General features: G+C 55.7%; 2 protein-coding genes across 4 annotated transcripts in view; both read right to left on the reverse strand.

The window, feature by feature from the left end:
• Nucleotides 1–979, reverse strand: part of TEF (TEF transcription factor, PAR bZIP family member) — a 30,514-nt gene extending 29,535 nt beyond the window's left edge. The window contains exon 1 of the mRNA XM_009217383.2: nucleotides 713–979. Within this exon, the coding sequence (XP_009215647.1) occupies nucleotides 713–779 (67 nt within the window). The 5' untranslated portion in view covers nucleotides 780–979. The remainder of the gene's footprint in view (nucleotides 1–712) is intronic.
• An 8,265-nt stretch (nucleotides 980–9,244) lies between these two features.
• Nucleotides 9,245–17,583, reverse strand: part of ZC3H7B (zinc finger CCCH-type containing 7B) — a 64,292-nt gene continuing 55,953 nt past the window's right edge. For all 3 annotated transcript variants that reach the window (XM_021921598.2, XM_021921599.2, XM_003905600.5), the window contains 6 exons: nucleotides 13,904–14,037; nucleotides 13,644–13,749; nucleotides 13,444–13,552; nucleotides 13,028–13,161; nucleotides 12,569–12,732; nucleotides 9,245–12,199 (listed from right to left, as the gene is read on the reverse strand). In XM_021921598.2, coding sequence (XP_021777290.1) covers nucleotides 11,944–12,199; nucleotides 12,569–12,732; nucleotides 13,028–13,161; nucleotides 13,444–13,552; nucleotides 13,644–13,749; nucleotides 13,904–14,037 — 903 coding nt within the window. In that variant the 3' untranslated portion in view covers nucleotides 9,245–11,943. The remainder of the gene's footprint in view (nucleotides 12,200–12,568; nucleotides 12,733–13,027; nucleotides 13,162–13,443; nucleotides 13,553–13,643; nucleotides 13,750–13,903; nucleotides 14,038–17,583) is intronic.

Below are 17,583 nucleotides of genomic sequence, written 5' to 3' on the forward strand. Positions count from 1 at the left end.
AAGTCTGGGAACAGAAGAGATTTGGAGAGAGATTTATCAGGATTCTCTCCCAAACTAATCTGGCCGTGGGGTTCCCAGGCAGGACTCAGGAGACAACTGGTGCTGGCCACCAGGTCTGCCCCGTGGTCCACGCCCTCCTCTCTCCTCCCTCGCGCGTGTTTTGCCTGTGGTATCCTAGGAACGCAGGGCTTCGAGCCTTGTGGTCCTGTTACATAACAGCTTCCATCCCATCCATGAGTTCAGCCCTCCGGCAAGCGGGAGCTGCAGCAGGCGCACCAAGGAAAGCCTCTGCTTCAGACCCAGGCTTCTGCTCCCCAAATCCACAGTCCCTGCCACTCTGCCACCCCCAGCGTACAGCGGGAGGGAGCTTCATAAGCAGTCAGCGTCCAGCCAGATTCTTTCAACGGGACCCCCGTCCTGTCCTGTCTTGTCCTGTCCTGTCCTGGTCCCACATGAGCACAGCACCTGTCAGTGGCCACACACTGGCCATGGCTTCCCAAAATCCGGCAGGCCTAGGAAACAGTCCCCGAGCCGGTGTGACATATGCCTCTTCGAACCCCTCTCCGCACTCTGCACCCTGAGACCAAGGGCACACCACTACCGGGACCCTCCCTGGCTTGGAGATGCCTGTCCTGCCACTGTGCTTGTGGCTGCCCCCTCACACCCTCGAGTACCTGGGCAGCCAGCCATTGCCGGTCACCTGCGCTCCTACCTGTTCTCTTCTCTGGCCAAGGCAGAGAGTGCTCCAGCAGGGACTTGAGGACCTCAGGCATGTCCATGGCAGGGGCCACTGGGAACCGGTCGCAGCTCACACAGCCCAGCAGGAGGTGCTTGCTCCAGGGAGTTCAGAAGCAGCTGGAGAGGCAGGGGCCGGCCAAAGCCGCAGGCTAAGGGGAGGCAGGCGGGGTGGGAGCCTTGAGGCAGCCAATGGCCAGCACCAGTCCCGGCCCGCCCGTCCACCCCCGGCTTGGCCACCTGCCAGCTCCGGCTGCAGCCAGGCCTTCCCTTCCCGCTGCTTGGCAGGGCGGGCCTGGCCCTGCGCCAGCTGCAGCACGTGGAGCTGTCGCGCCAATCCTCTGACAGAGAGCTCAGCCTGTTATCTAACTTTGGAAAGGGAAGTTCTCCCCCAGGCTGGGAGCCATAACTGGGGCTGCCAGGTGAGAATGGTAAGCTCCACGCCCACAGCAAGCATGCATCGGCACGGAGGAGCCCTGGAGGCCCAGGCACGCAGTGGAAACCATCCCGGGCTGGGACCTGAGGCTGCAAGAGAAAAGGAGGATGACAGGCAAGGACAGCACCTCAGGCAGCCCAGCACAAGATACCCTGTGTTGGCAGATGCAGGGACGCGGGTGGGCATCATGCCTTCTCCTATGAGCTCGTGAGCCTCAAGGGCTTGTGGCATGTTTTGATGCTGTGTTTATGCCCTGCACGTTTACCCTACAAGGCACGCCAGTGTATATGTGGCATACATAACTGGGGCTTTATACCCTCTACACAGCCTGAAGCCTGTTCCCCAAAAGGAAGTGACAAAACCTACTGCCTGAGGTTCTTTGGTCTTCAGGGGAGAGGGGAAAAGGGGCAGGTGCCAGGAGACCAGGCACCACTGAAAGGGGGGCAGCTCTGCCAGCCTGCTTCAGGCTTGTCGTGGATAAGGAATCCCTGCTTCCCAGTCATCGTGGGGACTTAAGGTGCCAATTGGCTGTTTGCTGTGGTCCCCTCTCATACCTTCCCAGCAGGACGCTGGCCCCTGTGGTCTTCGGGTTACTTGGATGTGTGGGTGAAGCCAAGGTTCTGGATGTCATCGTCCACCTCAGACCAGCATCAGAGCAAAGCCAGACTTGTCAGGGGATGCCAGGTTCTCGATTCTGCCATACATTGATGTGGGATCTTGAGCAAGCTTAGCAGCAACTCTGGGTCTCAGTTGCCGAACCACCTAATGTAGCGACCTCTAAGGTGCTGTTCAGCTCTAGTTCTATGGCTCTGAAGCTCCAGGTGGGCTGCAGTAAATGTTTGGTTTTCTGCATGGTAGCAGATTTTTTTTTTTTTTTTTTTTTTTTCTGAGATAGGGTCTTTGTTGCTCAGGCTGAAGTGCAGTGGTGGGCTCATGGCTCACTGCGTTATGCTTGCAAGTAGCTGGGACTATAGGTGCATGAGGTGCATGCTGCCCCACTGGACTTTCTTTTCTTATGTAAACACAGGGGCTCACTGTTGCCCAGGCTGGTCTCAAATCCTGGGTTCAAGCCATCCTTCGGTCTTGGCCTCCCAAAGTCCTGGGATTACAGGTGTGAACACTGCCCCTGGCCTGTAGCTGGCTTTTCTTTTTCCTTCCTTTTTTTTTTTTTGAGAGAAGTCTCGCTCTTGTCCCCTAGGTTTGAGTGCAATGACTTTATCTTGGCCCACTGCAACCTCCACCTCCCGGGTCCAAATGATTCTCCTACCTCTGCCTCCCAAGTAGCTGGGATTAAGGCACCTGCCACCACGTCCAGCTAATTTTTGTAGTTTTTAGTAGAGACAGGGTTTCACCATGTTGGCCAGGCTGGTCTCGAACTCCTGATCTCAGATAATCCGCCCGCCTCGGCCTCCCACAGTGCTGGGATTACAGGCTGAGCTACCGCACCCGGTCAGCCTGTAGCTGGTTTCTAAGCAGTCCTTTGTTGTTTCCCAAAATTCCATTTTGTACAGAATCAAAAATACTCCAGGAGCCCCTTCTGGCTTCTTCCTTTCCCCATGATCCCAGCTTATCCGCTAATTACCTTCCCTCCCTCCCTAATGACCCACCCCAAATTATGCTCTTTCCCAAATTAATTAAAAATTAATTTTAACTTTTGAATACAAAAAACAGTACGTGGCTCAAAGCTCAAAACCTCTGATAAGGTTTGTTTATTTGTTTATTTAGAGACACGGTTTCGTTCTGTTGCCCAGGCTGCAGTACAGTAGCAGGATTTCAGCTCACTGCAACCTCTGCCTACCAGGCTCCTGCCTCAGCCTCCCGAGTAGCTGTAATTACAGGCACGCACCATTACGCCTGGCTGATTTTTGTATTATTAGTAGAGGCAGGGTTTCACATCGTTGGCCAGGCTGGTTTCAAACTCCTGACCTCAGGTGATCCACCCTCCTCGGCCTCCCAAAGTGCTGGGATAGGCGTGAGCCACCGTGCCCGGCCTCAGTGAAGTATTCTTTAGAAATGTCCTTTCTATTCCTGTCCCTCGTTCTCATACCCCAATGTTTCTTTATGCAAAAGTAAGCATATATAGCCAGGCGCGGTGGCTGAAGCCTGTAATCCCAGCACTTTGGGAGGCCGAGACGGGCGGATCACCAGGTCAGGAGATCGAGACCATCCTGGCTAACACGGTGAAACCTCGTCTCTACTAAAAAATACAAAAAACTAGCTGGGCAAGGTGGCGGGCGCCTGTAGTCCCAGCTACTCGGGAGGCTGAGGCAGGAGAATGGTGTAAACCCGGGAGGCGGAGCTGGCAGTGAGCTGAGAACCGGCCACCCCCCGCCCGCCCGGGGGAAAAAAGGGGAACCTTTTTTCACAAAAAAAAAAAAAAAAAAAAAAGTAAGCATATATATATGTATATATTTATAACACACACAAAAAACATTTAATTTTGCAGAGTTGTGTGTTTTGACCAGCAGAGAGTTTTGTGACTACAAAGGAGAGACCCCCTTACTGCTCTGTTTCCAGCCAGACCCCTGGCCAGTGCCGCTTGCTCTGCAACCCTGGGAGTGAAGGTAAGGGTGAGAGTGGGCCTGGTGTGCAGGCCCCCAGCTGACCTGTGATTTGCAGGAAGGGGCAGACTCAGGCTGGGCTGCCACATTCAGCATTCCTTGGCCCAGGAATTCTCCTGAGTGCAAGACTGCTTATCACAAAGGTGGAGTGGGCAAGTGTCCATCAGTACGATCTCAAAAGGAATACGAAGCACCCTGTGTTTCTCAAACATACCCACCTGCTGCAAGACGTGTTTCTCTTGGAGATTCATTCCTGTGAGCTCTCTGCAGGCTCCCTTTTTTTTTTTTTTGAGGTGGAGTTTAGCTCTCGTTGCCCAGCCTGGAGTGCAATGGCGTGATCTCGGCTCACCGCAACCTCCGCCTCCCAGGTTCAAGCAATTCTCCTGCCTCAGCCTTCTAAGTAGCTGGGATTACAGGCATGTGCCACTGTGCCTGACTAATTTTGTGTTTTGAGTAGAGACAGGGTTTCTCCATGTTGGTCAGGCTGGTCTGGAACTCCTGACCTCATGTAATCCACCCACTTCAGCCTCCCAAAGTGCTGGGATTACAGGTGTGAGCCATTGCGCTGGCCTCTGCAGGCTCCTTTTAATGTGCAAATGTCCTAAGCCTCTGAGACCATGAATGAGTGCTTATCACATACCTGGCACCAGCCTAAACCCCACGAGGAATTCAAAGTTTAATAACATACCCAGCCAGGCAACTCCCTATCCTTAGAGAACTTTCACACCACTGGGAGTCCATATTGGCAGCCCCCAGTCAGCACTCACAGTGTCCAGCTGGCAGCATCCCCTAGGTCAGACAGGGACCACACCAGTGGGTTGCTGGGCCAGGCAGCCAGGGAGGCAAGAGGTAGTGGGAAGGGAAGGCCATATACATACCTAGAGACCTTTGGATGGGGGCCACATGCTGGGAGTATTGGGATTGTCTGCCCTTCTTGGACTTCCTAGCTCAGGTGTCTGATGTCCACTGCAGATGGTCTGAGGTCTGTTGGTGTCCTTATCAATGCCACTGAGCCCATCCCATGCCCTGTGCTTGAGTTTTCATCAACTGTATTTACCCCTAGTTCACTAGGAGTGTGGTGTTCTTTGTGCCTACAGCTATGTCTCTGCAGGGGAGCTGTAATGCCAGACAGGAGTCCGGAGTCAGAGTCACAGTGGCCCCATAAGAACATCTGGCCGGGCGCGGTGGCTCAAGCCTGTAATCCCAGCACTTTGGGAGGCCGAGACGGGCGGATCACGAGGTCAGGAGATCGAGACCATCCTGGCTAACACGGTGAAACCCCGTCTCTACTAAAAAAAAAAATACAAAAAACTAGCCGGGCGATGTGGCAGGCGCCTGTAGTCCCAGCTACTCGGGAGGCTGAGGCAGGAGAATGGCGTGAACCCGGGAGGCGGAGCTTGCAGTGAGCTGAGATCCGGCCACTGCACTCCAGCCTGGGCGACAGGGCGAGACTCCGTCTCAAAAAAAAAAAAAAAAAAAAAAAAAAAAGAACATCTAACGCCTTGTGCAGCTGAGAGGCCGGGCTGAGGGAGAACTTTATCAAGAATACGTTCTCGGCCGGGTGCGGTGGCTCACGCTTGTAATTCCAGCACTTTGGGAGGCCAAGACGGGCGGATCACGAGGTCAGGAGCTCGAGACCATCCTGGCTAACATGGTGAAACCCTATCTCTACTAAAAATACATTAAAAAAAAAATGAGCCGGGCGTGGTGGCGGGCGCCTGTAGTCCCAGCTACACGGGAGGCTGAGGCAGGAGAATGGTGTGAACCCGGGAAGCAGAGCTTGCAGTGAGTGGAGATCGTGCCACTGCACTCCAGCCTGGGTGACAAAGCAAGACTCCGTCTCAAAAAAAAACAAAAACAAAACCAAAAAAAACCAAGAATACGTTCTCAGCCAGGCACAGTGGCTCACTCCTGTAATCCCAGCACTTTGGGAGGCCGAGGTGCGCAGATCACCTGAGGTCAGGAATTCTTGACCAGCCTGGCCAACATGGAGAAACCCTGTCTCTACCAAAAACACAAAAATTAGCTTAGTGTGGTGGCATGTGCCTGTAATCCCAGCTACTTGGGAGGCTGAGGCAGGAGAATCACTTGAAGCTGGGAGGCAGAGCTTGCAGTGAGCCGAGATCACACCACTGCACTCCAGCGTGGGCGACAAGAGCAAGACTCTGTCTCAAAAAATTAAAAAAAAAAAGAATATGTTCCCTGTGCCTCGTCCCCTCCTTGACCAGCAGCGCATATTCACTTCTAGGTCCAAAACGAAGGTGCCAGAAGAGGCTGGCATAATCTTACTGATCATCAATTGAGCAGGTCCAGTGGCTCTGGCTGCGTTTTCCTGCGGACCGGGGCATATTTCCCAGGGAGGCTGCAAAGGGCTTCCAGGTGTGGGGACAGATGGATGCAGTTCTTTGCAGAACTGTTAAGGGCTTTCTCTGGAAAGGTTCAGAGCTGAGGCAGCTGGTGCACTGTGTTGGTCGTGTTCACTGAGGCCCCTACTCACAGACTTACTGATCATGACTTACTGCAGCCTCAACCTCCTGGGCTCAAGCCAACCTTCCACCTCAGCCTCCCAAGTAGCTAGGACCACAGGTGTGGACCACCATGCCCAGCTAATTTTACATTTTTTTTTTTTTTTGTAGAAGACCAGACATAGGCCTGCGTTCAGTAACTGGGAGGTGCTGAAGCCAGCTCTGACTCATCGATAGGACGAATATCAGCTACTGACCATAAATACCCAGGTGACACGGGTGCATGGAACTGCACATGTGAAGTAAAAATTAAGAGAGAAAGAAAGATGCAGAACAGTAAGTGACATGGATTACAGTGATGAATCTTTTTAAAGCTTCAATTCCAGTTTCACCTCCTCCAGGAAGTCCTCCCTGGCTCCTGAGCCTGGATGAGGTACCTCCCCTGGTACCCTGAGTGTCTCCCCCCTGTCACCCAGATCACATCATTCTACAGTCCTCTGTTAAGTCGGTCCTTTTAGCACTGACTGAATTGAAGGGGAAGCAGTTTCTTAAGTAATCTTGTATTTCCTGGATCTGGGATGGACTGGGTGCTCAGTTGATGTTTACCAATCTGAGTCACATGAGGACCAGAACAGAATTTAAGGGAATTGACAAGAATTTACAAATTTATTCCACTAGGTGTGTTGAAGTCCTGCTTGTCTTTTTTTTTTTTTTTTTTTTTTAAGACAGAGTCTCACTCTGTCACTCAGGCTGGAGTGCAATGGCATGGTCTCAGCTCACTGCAACCTCTGCCTCCTGGGTTCAAGTGGCTCTCCCACGTCAGCCTCTCGAGTAGCTGGAACTACAGGCGTGTGCCACCACACCCAGCTAATTTTTGTATTTTTAGTAGAGACGAGGTTTCACTATGTTGGCCAGGCTGGTCTGGAACTCCTGATCTCGTGATCCACCCACCTCGGCCTCCCAAAGTGCTGGGATTACAAGCGTGAGCCACCGCGCCTGGCCTCTGCTTGTCTTACTCTAATTGTTCCTTTATTTTATTTATTTTTTTGAGACAGGATCTTGCTCTGTCTCCCACGCTGGGAGACAGTGCTGTGATCATGACTTACTGCAGCCTCAACCTCCTGGGCTCAAGCCAGCCTTCCACTTCAGCCTCCCAAGTAGCTAGGACCACAGGTGTGGACCACCATGCCCAGCTCATTTTACATTTTATTTTTTTTGTAGAGATACGGTTTTACTGTTGCTCAGGCTGGTCTCAAGCTCCTGGCCTCAAGTGATCCTTCTGCCTTGATCTCCCAAGGCAGGATTACAGGAGCGAGTCACCCAGGGAAGGTCTTGATGCAGGCACACGATCTCTGCAGCCTAAAGATGAGTCTGTATTTTTCTTCTGGGAACTCTGCTTTGCCACGGCACTTTGGTTTTTCACAGTGTATCCAGAAGTGCTGTGAATTCCAGAATGTCAGGGCTGAAGGGATATTTGCCGATACCCAGTTCCCAGTGGTTCTCGATCTTTTTTCTGCCTCCTTCCTGAGAGTCTTTGGAACCTTCGCTGAAACTCTCTGGGCTATAAACATGGACAGCAAACTTCCAGGGCTGCTGTGAGGGGCGGATGTACTGTCTGCACAGTACCTGCTGCAAACAAGATGCTCAATAAAGCTGGCTGCTTTTGTTCCTCGCGCCATCATTTATCAAACATCTGAGCATCTACTGCATACCTGGCCCAATGTCTTCAGGCAATTCTCTGGTCCTGAACCTCTGTCCGTCCACTCCACACTGCAGTTTAAAGCTGTCTGGGAAGCCGGGCATGGTGGCTCATGCCTGTAATCCCAGCATTTTGGGAGGCCAAGGCGACAGGTGGATCACTTGAGGTCAGGAGTTCAAGACCAGCCTGGCCAACATGATGAAACCCTATCTCTACCAAAAATACAGAAATTAGCTGGGCATGGTAGTGGGCGCCTGTAGTCCCAACTACTCAAGAGGCTAGGTAGGAGAATCACTTTAACCCTGGAGGCGGAGGTTGCAGTGAGCCGAGGTCATGCCACTGCACTCCAGCCTGGGTGACAGAGTGAAACTCTGTCTCAAAAAAAAAAAAAAGGGAAAAAAAAAGCTGTCTGGGGGGAGCTTGCTCTTGGACATGAGCAGTCCCTCCCTACGAGACCCCCGCTATCACCTGCAGCCACGCACGATCCAAAAACTTTGACGAAGTACCTCCCACCCCAGCAGACTGAGTCCCTGAGAACTCCAGATCTAATATATCAGCTCCTTTTATTTATTTATTTTTGAGATGGAGTCTCACTCTGTCACCCAGGCTGGAATGCAGTGGTCCTATCTCAGCTCACTGCAACCTCTGCCTCCCAAATTCAAGCAATTCTCTGGCCTCAACCTCCCAAGTAGCTGGGATTACAGGCATGTGCCACCATGCCTGGCTAATTTTTGTATTTTTTAGTAGAGAGGGGTTTTCACCATGTTGGCCAGACGGGTCTCAAACTCCTGACCTCAGGTGATCTGCTCACTTTGGCCTCCCAAAGTGCTGGGATTACAGGCATAAGTCACGGTGCTGGGCCCCCCGCCAGCTCCTTTTAAAGATGAGGAAACTGGACCCATGTGACTTCCATCTCCTTTGGGTTCACAGGAGCCAGGGTTGTGGTCGGGACCATAGGCATGGCCCCCGCCTTCCTGGAAGAGCCGCCTCCAGAAAGGGCAGAGGCGGGCCCTGGAGCCCAGCTGGGCACACTGCAGCATAAGTGTACGGAAGTGTGGGCACCACTGGCAGCCCCACGTGGAAGGCTGAGAGCAGGCAAGCTGCGGATGAGCCAGGGAAGGGTGGCAAGTGGCAGCATGTCGTTGCCAGTGAGATGCTGCCGGAGCCGGGGTCAGCTGGCCTCCGCGTATACACAGGGACACAGACCTGCCCCTCACCCCGGGAATGCTTAGCATTCCTCAGAGTAGCTAGCACGGGCCAGGTCTGTCCCATGAGGACAGAGCAGCTAAGGCCCCTGGATATAAGTGCCAGGTGGGGAGGAACAGGAGCGACACCTCGGGGACAGAGGTCAAAGTGCACAAGTTTATTTTCTAGAACAAAGGCTAAAAGAAGCAAGTTTCTTTCATTTTATTTTAAGAAGGACAAAAATTGTTATTAAAACGTCTACATTATTATCAAGATACTAGACCTTATGAATATTTAATATTAAAGTGTGGTATTCTTAAATTTTTAATACACAGACATTTTAAAGGACCATTAAATTGATGGCTGCCCAGCTGAGAAATGCAGCATCCCTCCCCACCCACCCCGCCCCCATGCTTGCCATGCCACCTTGTCCCTGCCTGCCGGGGAACACAGGTCCAGACTCAGCCCTCCGAGCCTCCCAGCCAGGGGCCCTAGAAGGCTCACAACAGCAATAGTTACCCTCATCATTAAAAGGGCCTTCTTGTCCCTCCTCCCCATCATACTCTGCCTCCCACCCTCTCTTCCTTACCCTGTGGGGGCTCCAGCTCTGGCCAGGCCAGGGAGCCCCAGATCCCAAGGGTCCCTGGACAGATCACAGGCTGAAGATGGAAACTCTGGACTTGAATCCTGTTCCTTTCAGCGGGGAGACAAATACAAATCACCTTCTTTCCCTGAGCACTCCCACTCTCTCCGCAATCGATGGGGCTGGTCTGGGACGCTAGCAGAGCTGGGCCTGGGGAGGGTGGCTCCTGCCCCTGGCTGCCCGAATCACCTCTGAGCCATGGCTCCAGTCCCTGTCACCTTGCAAATGGCCCGATGGCCCCTGAAACCCTCCTAATCACACAAGGATGGCTGCATTTTCTGGCCAAATTCTTTATCTTTAGCCCTCATAAAAGTGACTCCTTGGATACCACACACATATATAATATTATATAGAGCGATATATTTAATACCTGTGTATATATGCATCACGGGGGCGACATATATACACACTAGAAACAAGGCTGGTGACAACAGACTGCAACACCACGGATCAGGGAAAACAAGTATCATCGACATCACGGCCACACACAGCCACAGCCCCCACCTTGGGTGTGGTCTCCCCTCCTCTACAGCCACACCACCAGCACCCAAACTGTGCAGTGCTGGCCTCCTGGGGGCAGGGGGTGGGGCAGGGAAGAGGAAAGAGTGCATGCCACAATTATTAGGAAAGGCTGGGCAGTGGCGGTGGGAGGAACAGTGGCCCCTTCAGCCCTGGGCAGCCCATCACTGCGTCAGCGCGCGCTGGCGATCCTTGCTTGAGAAGAGTGGGGTGGTCCCTTCTCTCCTTCTCACCCCTCTACAGCCTAATCCGTGGTTCCTTCCGGGGCTGCCCCACTCCTGTGCCAATGGTGTGGGGCATTCTGGAATGTCTGGGGAACCAGGGGAGGGTGGATCTGCCCGTGGAGGGTGGGGTGGAGAGGAGGGGGGTGCACACAGACATGTCAGACGAGAGGGACGAGGGAGGCCTTGGTGAGTGGGGGCAGGGGCTGCGGGTCCGCTGGAGTCCCAGACAGCTGGTAGGGCCAGGGATTAGGGAGGGGCTAGGACAGACGGTTATAAATGTATGTCTGGGTCTAGAGGAGAGGACATACTGGGTCCCCAAGAAAGAGGGGCCGTGTCCCATCCTGGAGTGGCCCATGGTGCCCGGGGTCAAGCCTCCCTTTTCTCCATATTCTCCAGACCCTCACCCTTCCCACCTCCCACACAGATCCTGAGCTCATGGTGTCCTGCCCTCTGCCACCTTTCCCAGAGTGCATGTCGGGAGGCAGCCTCTGCTGCTGCACCCAAAGAGACCATCCTTGGGAGGGGGCAGTCCCTTCATGGGGTGCTCACATGGCCAGCCCTCCTCTGGGCCTCCCTTCCCCAGCCCCCAGGCAGCGCTGCCTGGGACCCCAGCTGCACACCGATTCAGAGACCGTCACATCCCTGCTGAGGGGACTGTGGGCTCGGCCAATAATTGGCCCTGAGTCTTTTGAGCCCTGTTTTCATCCCAGCTCTGCCTTGTGCTGGGACCCTGGGCGGACCACTCCTCCCTTCTAGGCCTCAGTTTTCCTCTCTGCAAAATGGGGTTTGGGCTGGATCATCTCTGAAGGCTCTGAGGACCTACAGTCTATTTTCACTGGCCCACGAGGGAGTAGGGTTCAGGTGGTGGCATCAGAGAAAGGCCGGGAACTCCTTAAGCTCCAAAGATCCTCCAGCCCCGCTCCTCCCAGCCTTCCCGAGGGGAAGCTGAGGCCCCAGAGGGTAAGTGACCAGTACAGTGTTCCCAGCTCCATCCTGGGGCTACATTTTAAAGCTAATGGGGCCTCCGCCCTCTGTTGTGTCCTGATTTGCCCCCAGGGGGAGGGGGTGGGATGAGGACGGGCCAGGGCGAAGGACTCTCCTGCTGCAGATTCAAGTGGGGACCCCAGGCTCCCCAGCCCTGAGCTTTGGGCCCCCATTAGGAGCAGACATAAGTTAAAGCTGGAGGCTGAAGCTGGAGGGGTCAGCCAGGCCCCTCCCTCCTCAACCAGGAGAGCCATGGGGGTGGGGGAAGGGCTGCCCAGGTTTCAGTGGGGCCTCCGGGGGCTGCAGCATGTGCGCCTGGGTACGCACACCGGGGCGGAGGTGGGGAGAAGATGGACGGGGCCTCAGGGGGCTGGGGGCTGCCTGATGAGGGCGGCCCCCCACCCCCGCTGGCCTGCCCTGACCCTTCTATCAGGCCTTCTGGCCCCACCCCACCCCTGACCCCAGGACTTCGCCCATGGCCAACACCTGGCCCTACTCCCCGGTGGTGGTGGCGGCAGCAGCAGCAGCAGGGGCTTCTGGGGTGGCACCGGCAGGGTCCCCATCCTCTTGCAGCAGGAAGTTGTATTTGCCAAAGTCGTCATCCCGTGGGCACAGGAGCATGTCCTTGCGAGCCTTGGCCAGCTTCTGCTTCAGCACCTCGCGCCGATCCAGCCACTCATTGAGCTCCTCCTGTCCATGGGCGCAGCGGCACTTGTCCCCATCTGGGCAGGCTTTGCCCTTCTGGAGCCTGTGGGTGGCAGGAGGCTCACTGCCCGTGCTCTGCGCCCTTCCCACCCCGGGCTGTCAATCTGAGGCCAGCCACTTGACCTCCCCCAAGACAAGCCTCTCCCTGGGCAGCTGGGTCCCAGCTCAGGGAAAACCTGGGTGTCTTGACCCCCCTCTGGGATCTGCCCCACAGCTGCAAATTAGAGGTCTGGATAGGTCTGAGCCCAAACCTCCAATCCACCCTTCCCCACCACCCCCAAGACTGCAGTCACAGCCAAGCCTCACCACCCTCTGCACACCACCTCCAGGCCAAGACGAGCCAGAGCTGGCCACAGACTCCATCTCCTCGGGCCACCCCATGTCCCACCAGGCCCTGCTCTCCCAGGAGCACCTGTCGCAGAGCCGGAACTCGCCCATGGGGAAGCGGAAGGCCCAGCCGCTGGCGTCACTGTCGGACGTGAAGACCTTCTCCTTGTGCTTCTCAGACTGGATGTGCTGCTGCCACTGCTTCTTGCTGTTGCTGTTCTTGCCGCAGAGCCAGCAGTGGTAGCCCATCTGGGGGCACAGCCATCGTGGGTGCCTGCTCCCCCACACCTCTGCCCAGACCACCTCCCTCGAGAGGCTGAGCACTGGCCAGCTGGGCCTTCCAGGCTGCCCCTCCCAGGTGAGGCTCAGACCACAGCCCTGACCACAGCCCCGCACAGCCCCGACCACAGCCCCGCACAGCCCTGACCACAGCCCCGAGCACAGCCCCGAGCACAGTCCTGAGCACAGCCCCGAGCACAGCCCAAACCACAGCCCAAACCACAGCCCCGAGCACAGCCCCGAGCATGCAGGGCAGGGGCATTACCATGATGTCTGCGTAGTCTGTGGGCATCTGGATCTGCTTCTCCCCTTCCCGAGAACTGATGGGGGTCCCTTCCCCAGGCTTCCCTGGGTTGTGTTTTTTCAGCCACATGTCATAGGTCTGCTGCATGTCCAGGACTGGGCAGGGGACAGGGACAGGGCACCTGCTGAGGGGCTTCTCCATCCGTTCTGCCCCATGGTCCCCACTTGATTTGGGAGCCATGGGCATCCCAAGTCCTGCTGACGGGCTGCTTGGCTTCAGGGCCTGGCCTCAGACAGGGCCCGGCCTAGGGTTGGCGGAGAAGGGCCCAGGCAGCAAAAGGGGGTGCAGCAGACGCTCTTGGGCCCGCTGGTGAGTTGAGACTTCCAGCACCGAAGAGACACTGGGGGAGGGCCCGCCCACCCCGTCTGCCCACTCACTCTTGTTCTCCTTCATGAAGGTCCACATGTCCCTCTCCTCCGGGCTGTGTGCGAAGGAGCAGTTCCCCACATATTGGCACTTGCGGCCGTTCTGTGCATGGATGCAGAGCTGCGGGGTGGGCATGGGGAGAGCCTCTGAGTCCCGCTGGAAAGCATCGCTGCCTCCTCGGGGCCCCCCAGCCCCCCGTCCCAGCACTCACATCGTATTGCTGTGGGAAGTTGCGAATGGATGGCAGGGGCCTCACTGACACCCACTTTCTCTTGGCCTTGGACATCACCAGAAGGACCCGCCGCTCCTTGGTCCAGCTGCAGGACAGAGCAGGGTTGGGGAGAGGTCAGGGCACAGCCTGCGTGCTGTGTGACCTCTGTGGAGAGTCCTGGCCTCTCTCAGTTGGCCTCCACACCTGTGGTGGTCGGGTGGCCCCATCCCACCTGAGCCCCCACCTGGCATCCCACTCACCAGTGCCGGGCCTTGGCACTGCAGTACTTGAGGTCCTTGTCAGGCTCCACCACCTGCCCGTTCCTCCAGCACTGGCCACATACAAACTTCATTTGCAGGTCAAAGGTGCTGGGCCCATGTGTCCTCGGGGCACCCTGTCGGGGGATAGGGAGGGGGGTTGGTGAAGTTGCAGGCACCAGGCCTGAGGCCCTGGGTCTTCACACAGGTAGCCTCCTGGAGAGCCGTGGAATAAGCTGGTCTGCTTCAGGGTCTTCCTGGCAGGCAGTGACCTCCCAACGGCAGGCCCAAGGGCTTCTCAGGGGAGCCAGGTCCTCTTTCCACCCTCTGTGGCTGGTCCCTGCCTCGTCCAACTCCCTGGGAGGCCTGCTGGGTGGAAGCTGCATTTCCCAGGGCAAAGCTCCGTTCTGCTACACTCCCTGCCTTTGCACAGGCTGTTCTCGCTGCCCTTCCTCCATTCTTCATCCAGCCTGTTCTAGAAATTCCTTCAAAACTCAGCTCAAGCGCATCTCCTGTGGGAAGCCGGCCCTGGAGCTCTCCTAAGCTGCAGCTGTCCATTCTGTGAGCTCCCACAGTCTCTAAACTGCTCCTGTTGACCGACTCACCCGACTATGAGTGCCGAACCTGTAGAGTGGGGGGTCCGGGAGATGGGAAGCCACCCCGGTGGGGGTGGGGTGGTGGTGGCAGGAGTCAGCCTTGGGCGGTGGGACAGGCATCTGGGTGGCCCTGGTCTCTGGCCCTCCCTCCAGGGCAAGGCCTTGCTGGTCTCTAAGGCCCCACCTTCTCTGCCCTATGTCCCAACCTTTGGCCTGCTCTTCTGCACCCCTGGGACAGGGCTGGGAGCCAGAGGTGGGAAAAGTGCTCGCTCCGCCTTGTCTCCTGCCACCTCGAACCCCCTCAGCTGGCTACACTGGCCAGCCTGCTGCTCTGTGAATGCACCAGCTGTCCCTCCTCCCTCGTGTAACCTCGAGCCTCCCGGTCTTCCCAGGATCCTTGGGTGCAGGGTCACCCCTTGCTCTTCCAGGCTGCTGGGCGTGATCCTCCTGCCACAGGAACTCCCCCGCAGGAGCTGTGGACTACTCCCCTGTGTCCCCAGCACTGCCCTGCCCAGGGCCTGCCCTGGAGCAGGAAGGAGCTGTCCTCATTGCTGACTGACCCCTGGCCTGGCACTGGACAGCTCGCGGGCTGCTCAGCCCCAGGATAACACACGTATGACCCCGGTAATAAGGTGAGGTCAAGCCTTTATGAGCGGGATGGCCTGCACTAGAGCAGGCAAGAAGTGGACCCATGTGGCTACTGATTTCTGGGTGTTCCCCTCGATTCTCACAAGAAGCGTGACAAGAAGGCATTATTACCATTTCCCAGGCGGGATAAAGGGGGCACCGAGGGTATGGTGGCTTAGCCACGGCACTAATGACAGCCACTGCAGTCCTGAGCTCTTCCCTCAAGGCCAGACCCCGTGCCCATGTTCATGACTGCATAGTCTCACCAGCTCTTGCCATAGCAAGTGGCAAGAGGGGTCTCACTATGTTGCCCAGGCTCATCTCAAACTCCCGGCCTCAAGGGATCCTTCTGCCACAGCCTCCTGCGTAGCTGGGCTGCATGTGCACTACCACACCCAGCTAGTGTTCTCTCTTTGAAAGGTGCCATCAGCCCCTCACTGCTTCCCTGCCAGCTCCTGGCCAGAAGGAAAAAGAAACAGACGGGGAGGGGAAAAGAGGACTGCACGGGAGACTGATGGAGGGCAGCAGGGACCAGGAAGAGGGGAGAAAAAGAGAAGAGGACCAGGAACAAAGAGGTCAGGGAGCAAGGGAATGCTCGAGGTGGTGGGCAGCCCTGCCAGCCAGCCAGCCTGGCCCAGGGACCCCCAGGCAGCCTGCCCTGCTCCCTGTCACACCCTGGTCAGCCTCCTGAGTGGTCCAGGGGCCCAGCCTTCCCCCAAGTTAATCAGCGGGTGGCCTCACGTGGATGAAAGGGTCAGTGCTCACGCGTGGATGGCATGGAGGCTTCATCTCACACTTACTGTCTCCTGGGCGCTGGGCCCAGCCCTCTGAGCCCCAGGGCCCTCCACTGTCATCTACGTTACAGCGATCCCACCACCTGGGGACGATGTGAGCACAGGGCAGCTTAGGTTGGCTCCTGTGAGCCTCACACCCACCCCAGGAGATGGGAGGGTCAGGGTTCTGATCCCTATCTGGGGGTGATGGATGAGAATGCTGAAGGTGGAGAGGGAGAAGAGTGAGCCCCGGACAGGATGTCAGAGAACCTGGGAATTGCCCCACTCAGTGTGCCCCTGGGCAAGTCACTAACAATCTCTCAGCCTCAGCTTCTCTATCTGCAAATGCCACAATCCCATGGCTCCCATCTTCAGGACCATGGCGAAGATCAGGAGGGATGGGAGGGGATACCACAATCAGTGGTGTCAGTCTGAGCAGTACTGGGATATTTACAAGGTCTCGGCGTATTTCTCCTAAAGATTTTTTTTTTTTTTTTCAGACAGAATCTCGCTCTCTCACCCAGGTTAGAGTGCAGTGGCGTGATCTCGGCTCACTGCCAGCTCCACCTCCCAGGTTTGTGCCATTCTCTTGCCTCAGCCTCCAGAGTAGCTGGGACTACAGGCACCCGCCACCACGCCCCGCTAATTTTTTGTACTTTTAGTAGAGATGGGGTTTCACCGTGTTAGCCAGGATGGTCTTGATCTCTTGACCTTGTGATCCGCCCGCCTCGGCCTCCCAAAGTGCTGGGATTATAGGTGTGAGCCACCGCGTCTTGCCCTTTTTTTTTCATTTTTTTTTTGAGACAGAGTCTCACTCTGTCGCCCAGGCTGGAGGTCAATGGCACAATTTCAACTCACTGCAACCTCTGCCTCCTTGGTTCAAGCAATTCTCCTGCCTCAGCCTCCCGAGTAGCTGGGATTACAGGCGCGCACCAACACGCCCAGCTAATTTTTTGTATTTTTAGTACAGATGGGATTTCACTACGTTGGACACGCTGGTCTCGAACTCCTGACCTCGTGATCCGCCCGCCTCAGCCTCCCAAAGGCTGGTGGGATTACAGGTGTGAGCCACTGCGCCTGGCCTCCAAAGACATTTATTAATTACAAACTATAGAAATGATCCCTGAAAATATAGTCTTACTTACAAAGAGGAAAGCTCTAATTTTACAATAGAGAAATGTTTACAATGGAGGCACCTTGAATCAAGTTACAAAAGTTTAATTAGATTGTCACCAGTGAAGGGACACACTGAGATGATGCATCCCCTGATGTGTGAGCTGAGAACACGACATCAGCTCTGTGGAATGAGGAAACTCACACGAGCCCAGAGGGATGGACCTTTTACAAAACATCTGGCTCTTCAAAAATGTCAATGCGACACAAGGCAAAGACTAAAGAACTGTTTCTTCATTAAGGGAGACGAAAAAGAGACACAACAACGCTCATGCCTGTAATCGTTGCACTTGGGGAGGCCGAGGTGGGAGGATTGCTTGAGCCCAGGAGTTTCAGATAAGCCTGGGCAAGATGGCAAGCCCCACAGCCCCAGCCCCATGGTCTTAAAAAATAGACAAATCAGCCGGGTGTGGTGGTGCATGCCTGTAATCCCAGCTACTCAGGAGGCTGTGGCAGGAGGATCACCTGAGACCAGAAGGTCGAGGCTGCAGTGAGCCATGATCATATCACTGCA

This window comes from Papio anubis, chromosome 16 (genome assembly GCF_008728515.1).
Source record: "Papio anubis isolate 15944 chromosome 16, Panubis1.0, whole genome shotgun sequence".
Classification (NCBI taxonomy): domain Eukaryota; kingdom Metazoa; phylum Chordata; class Mammalia; order Primates; family Cercopithecidae; genus Papio; species Papio anubis.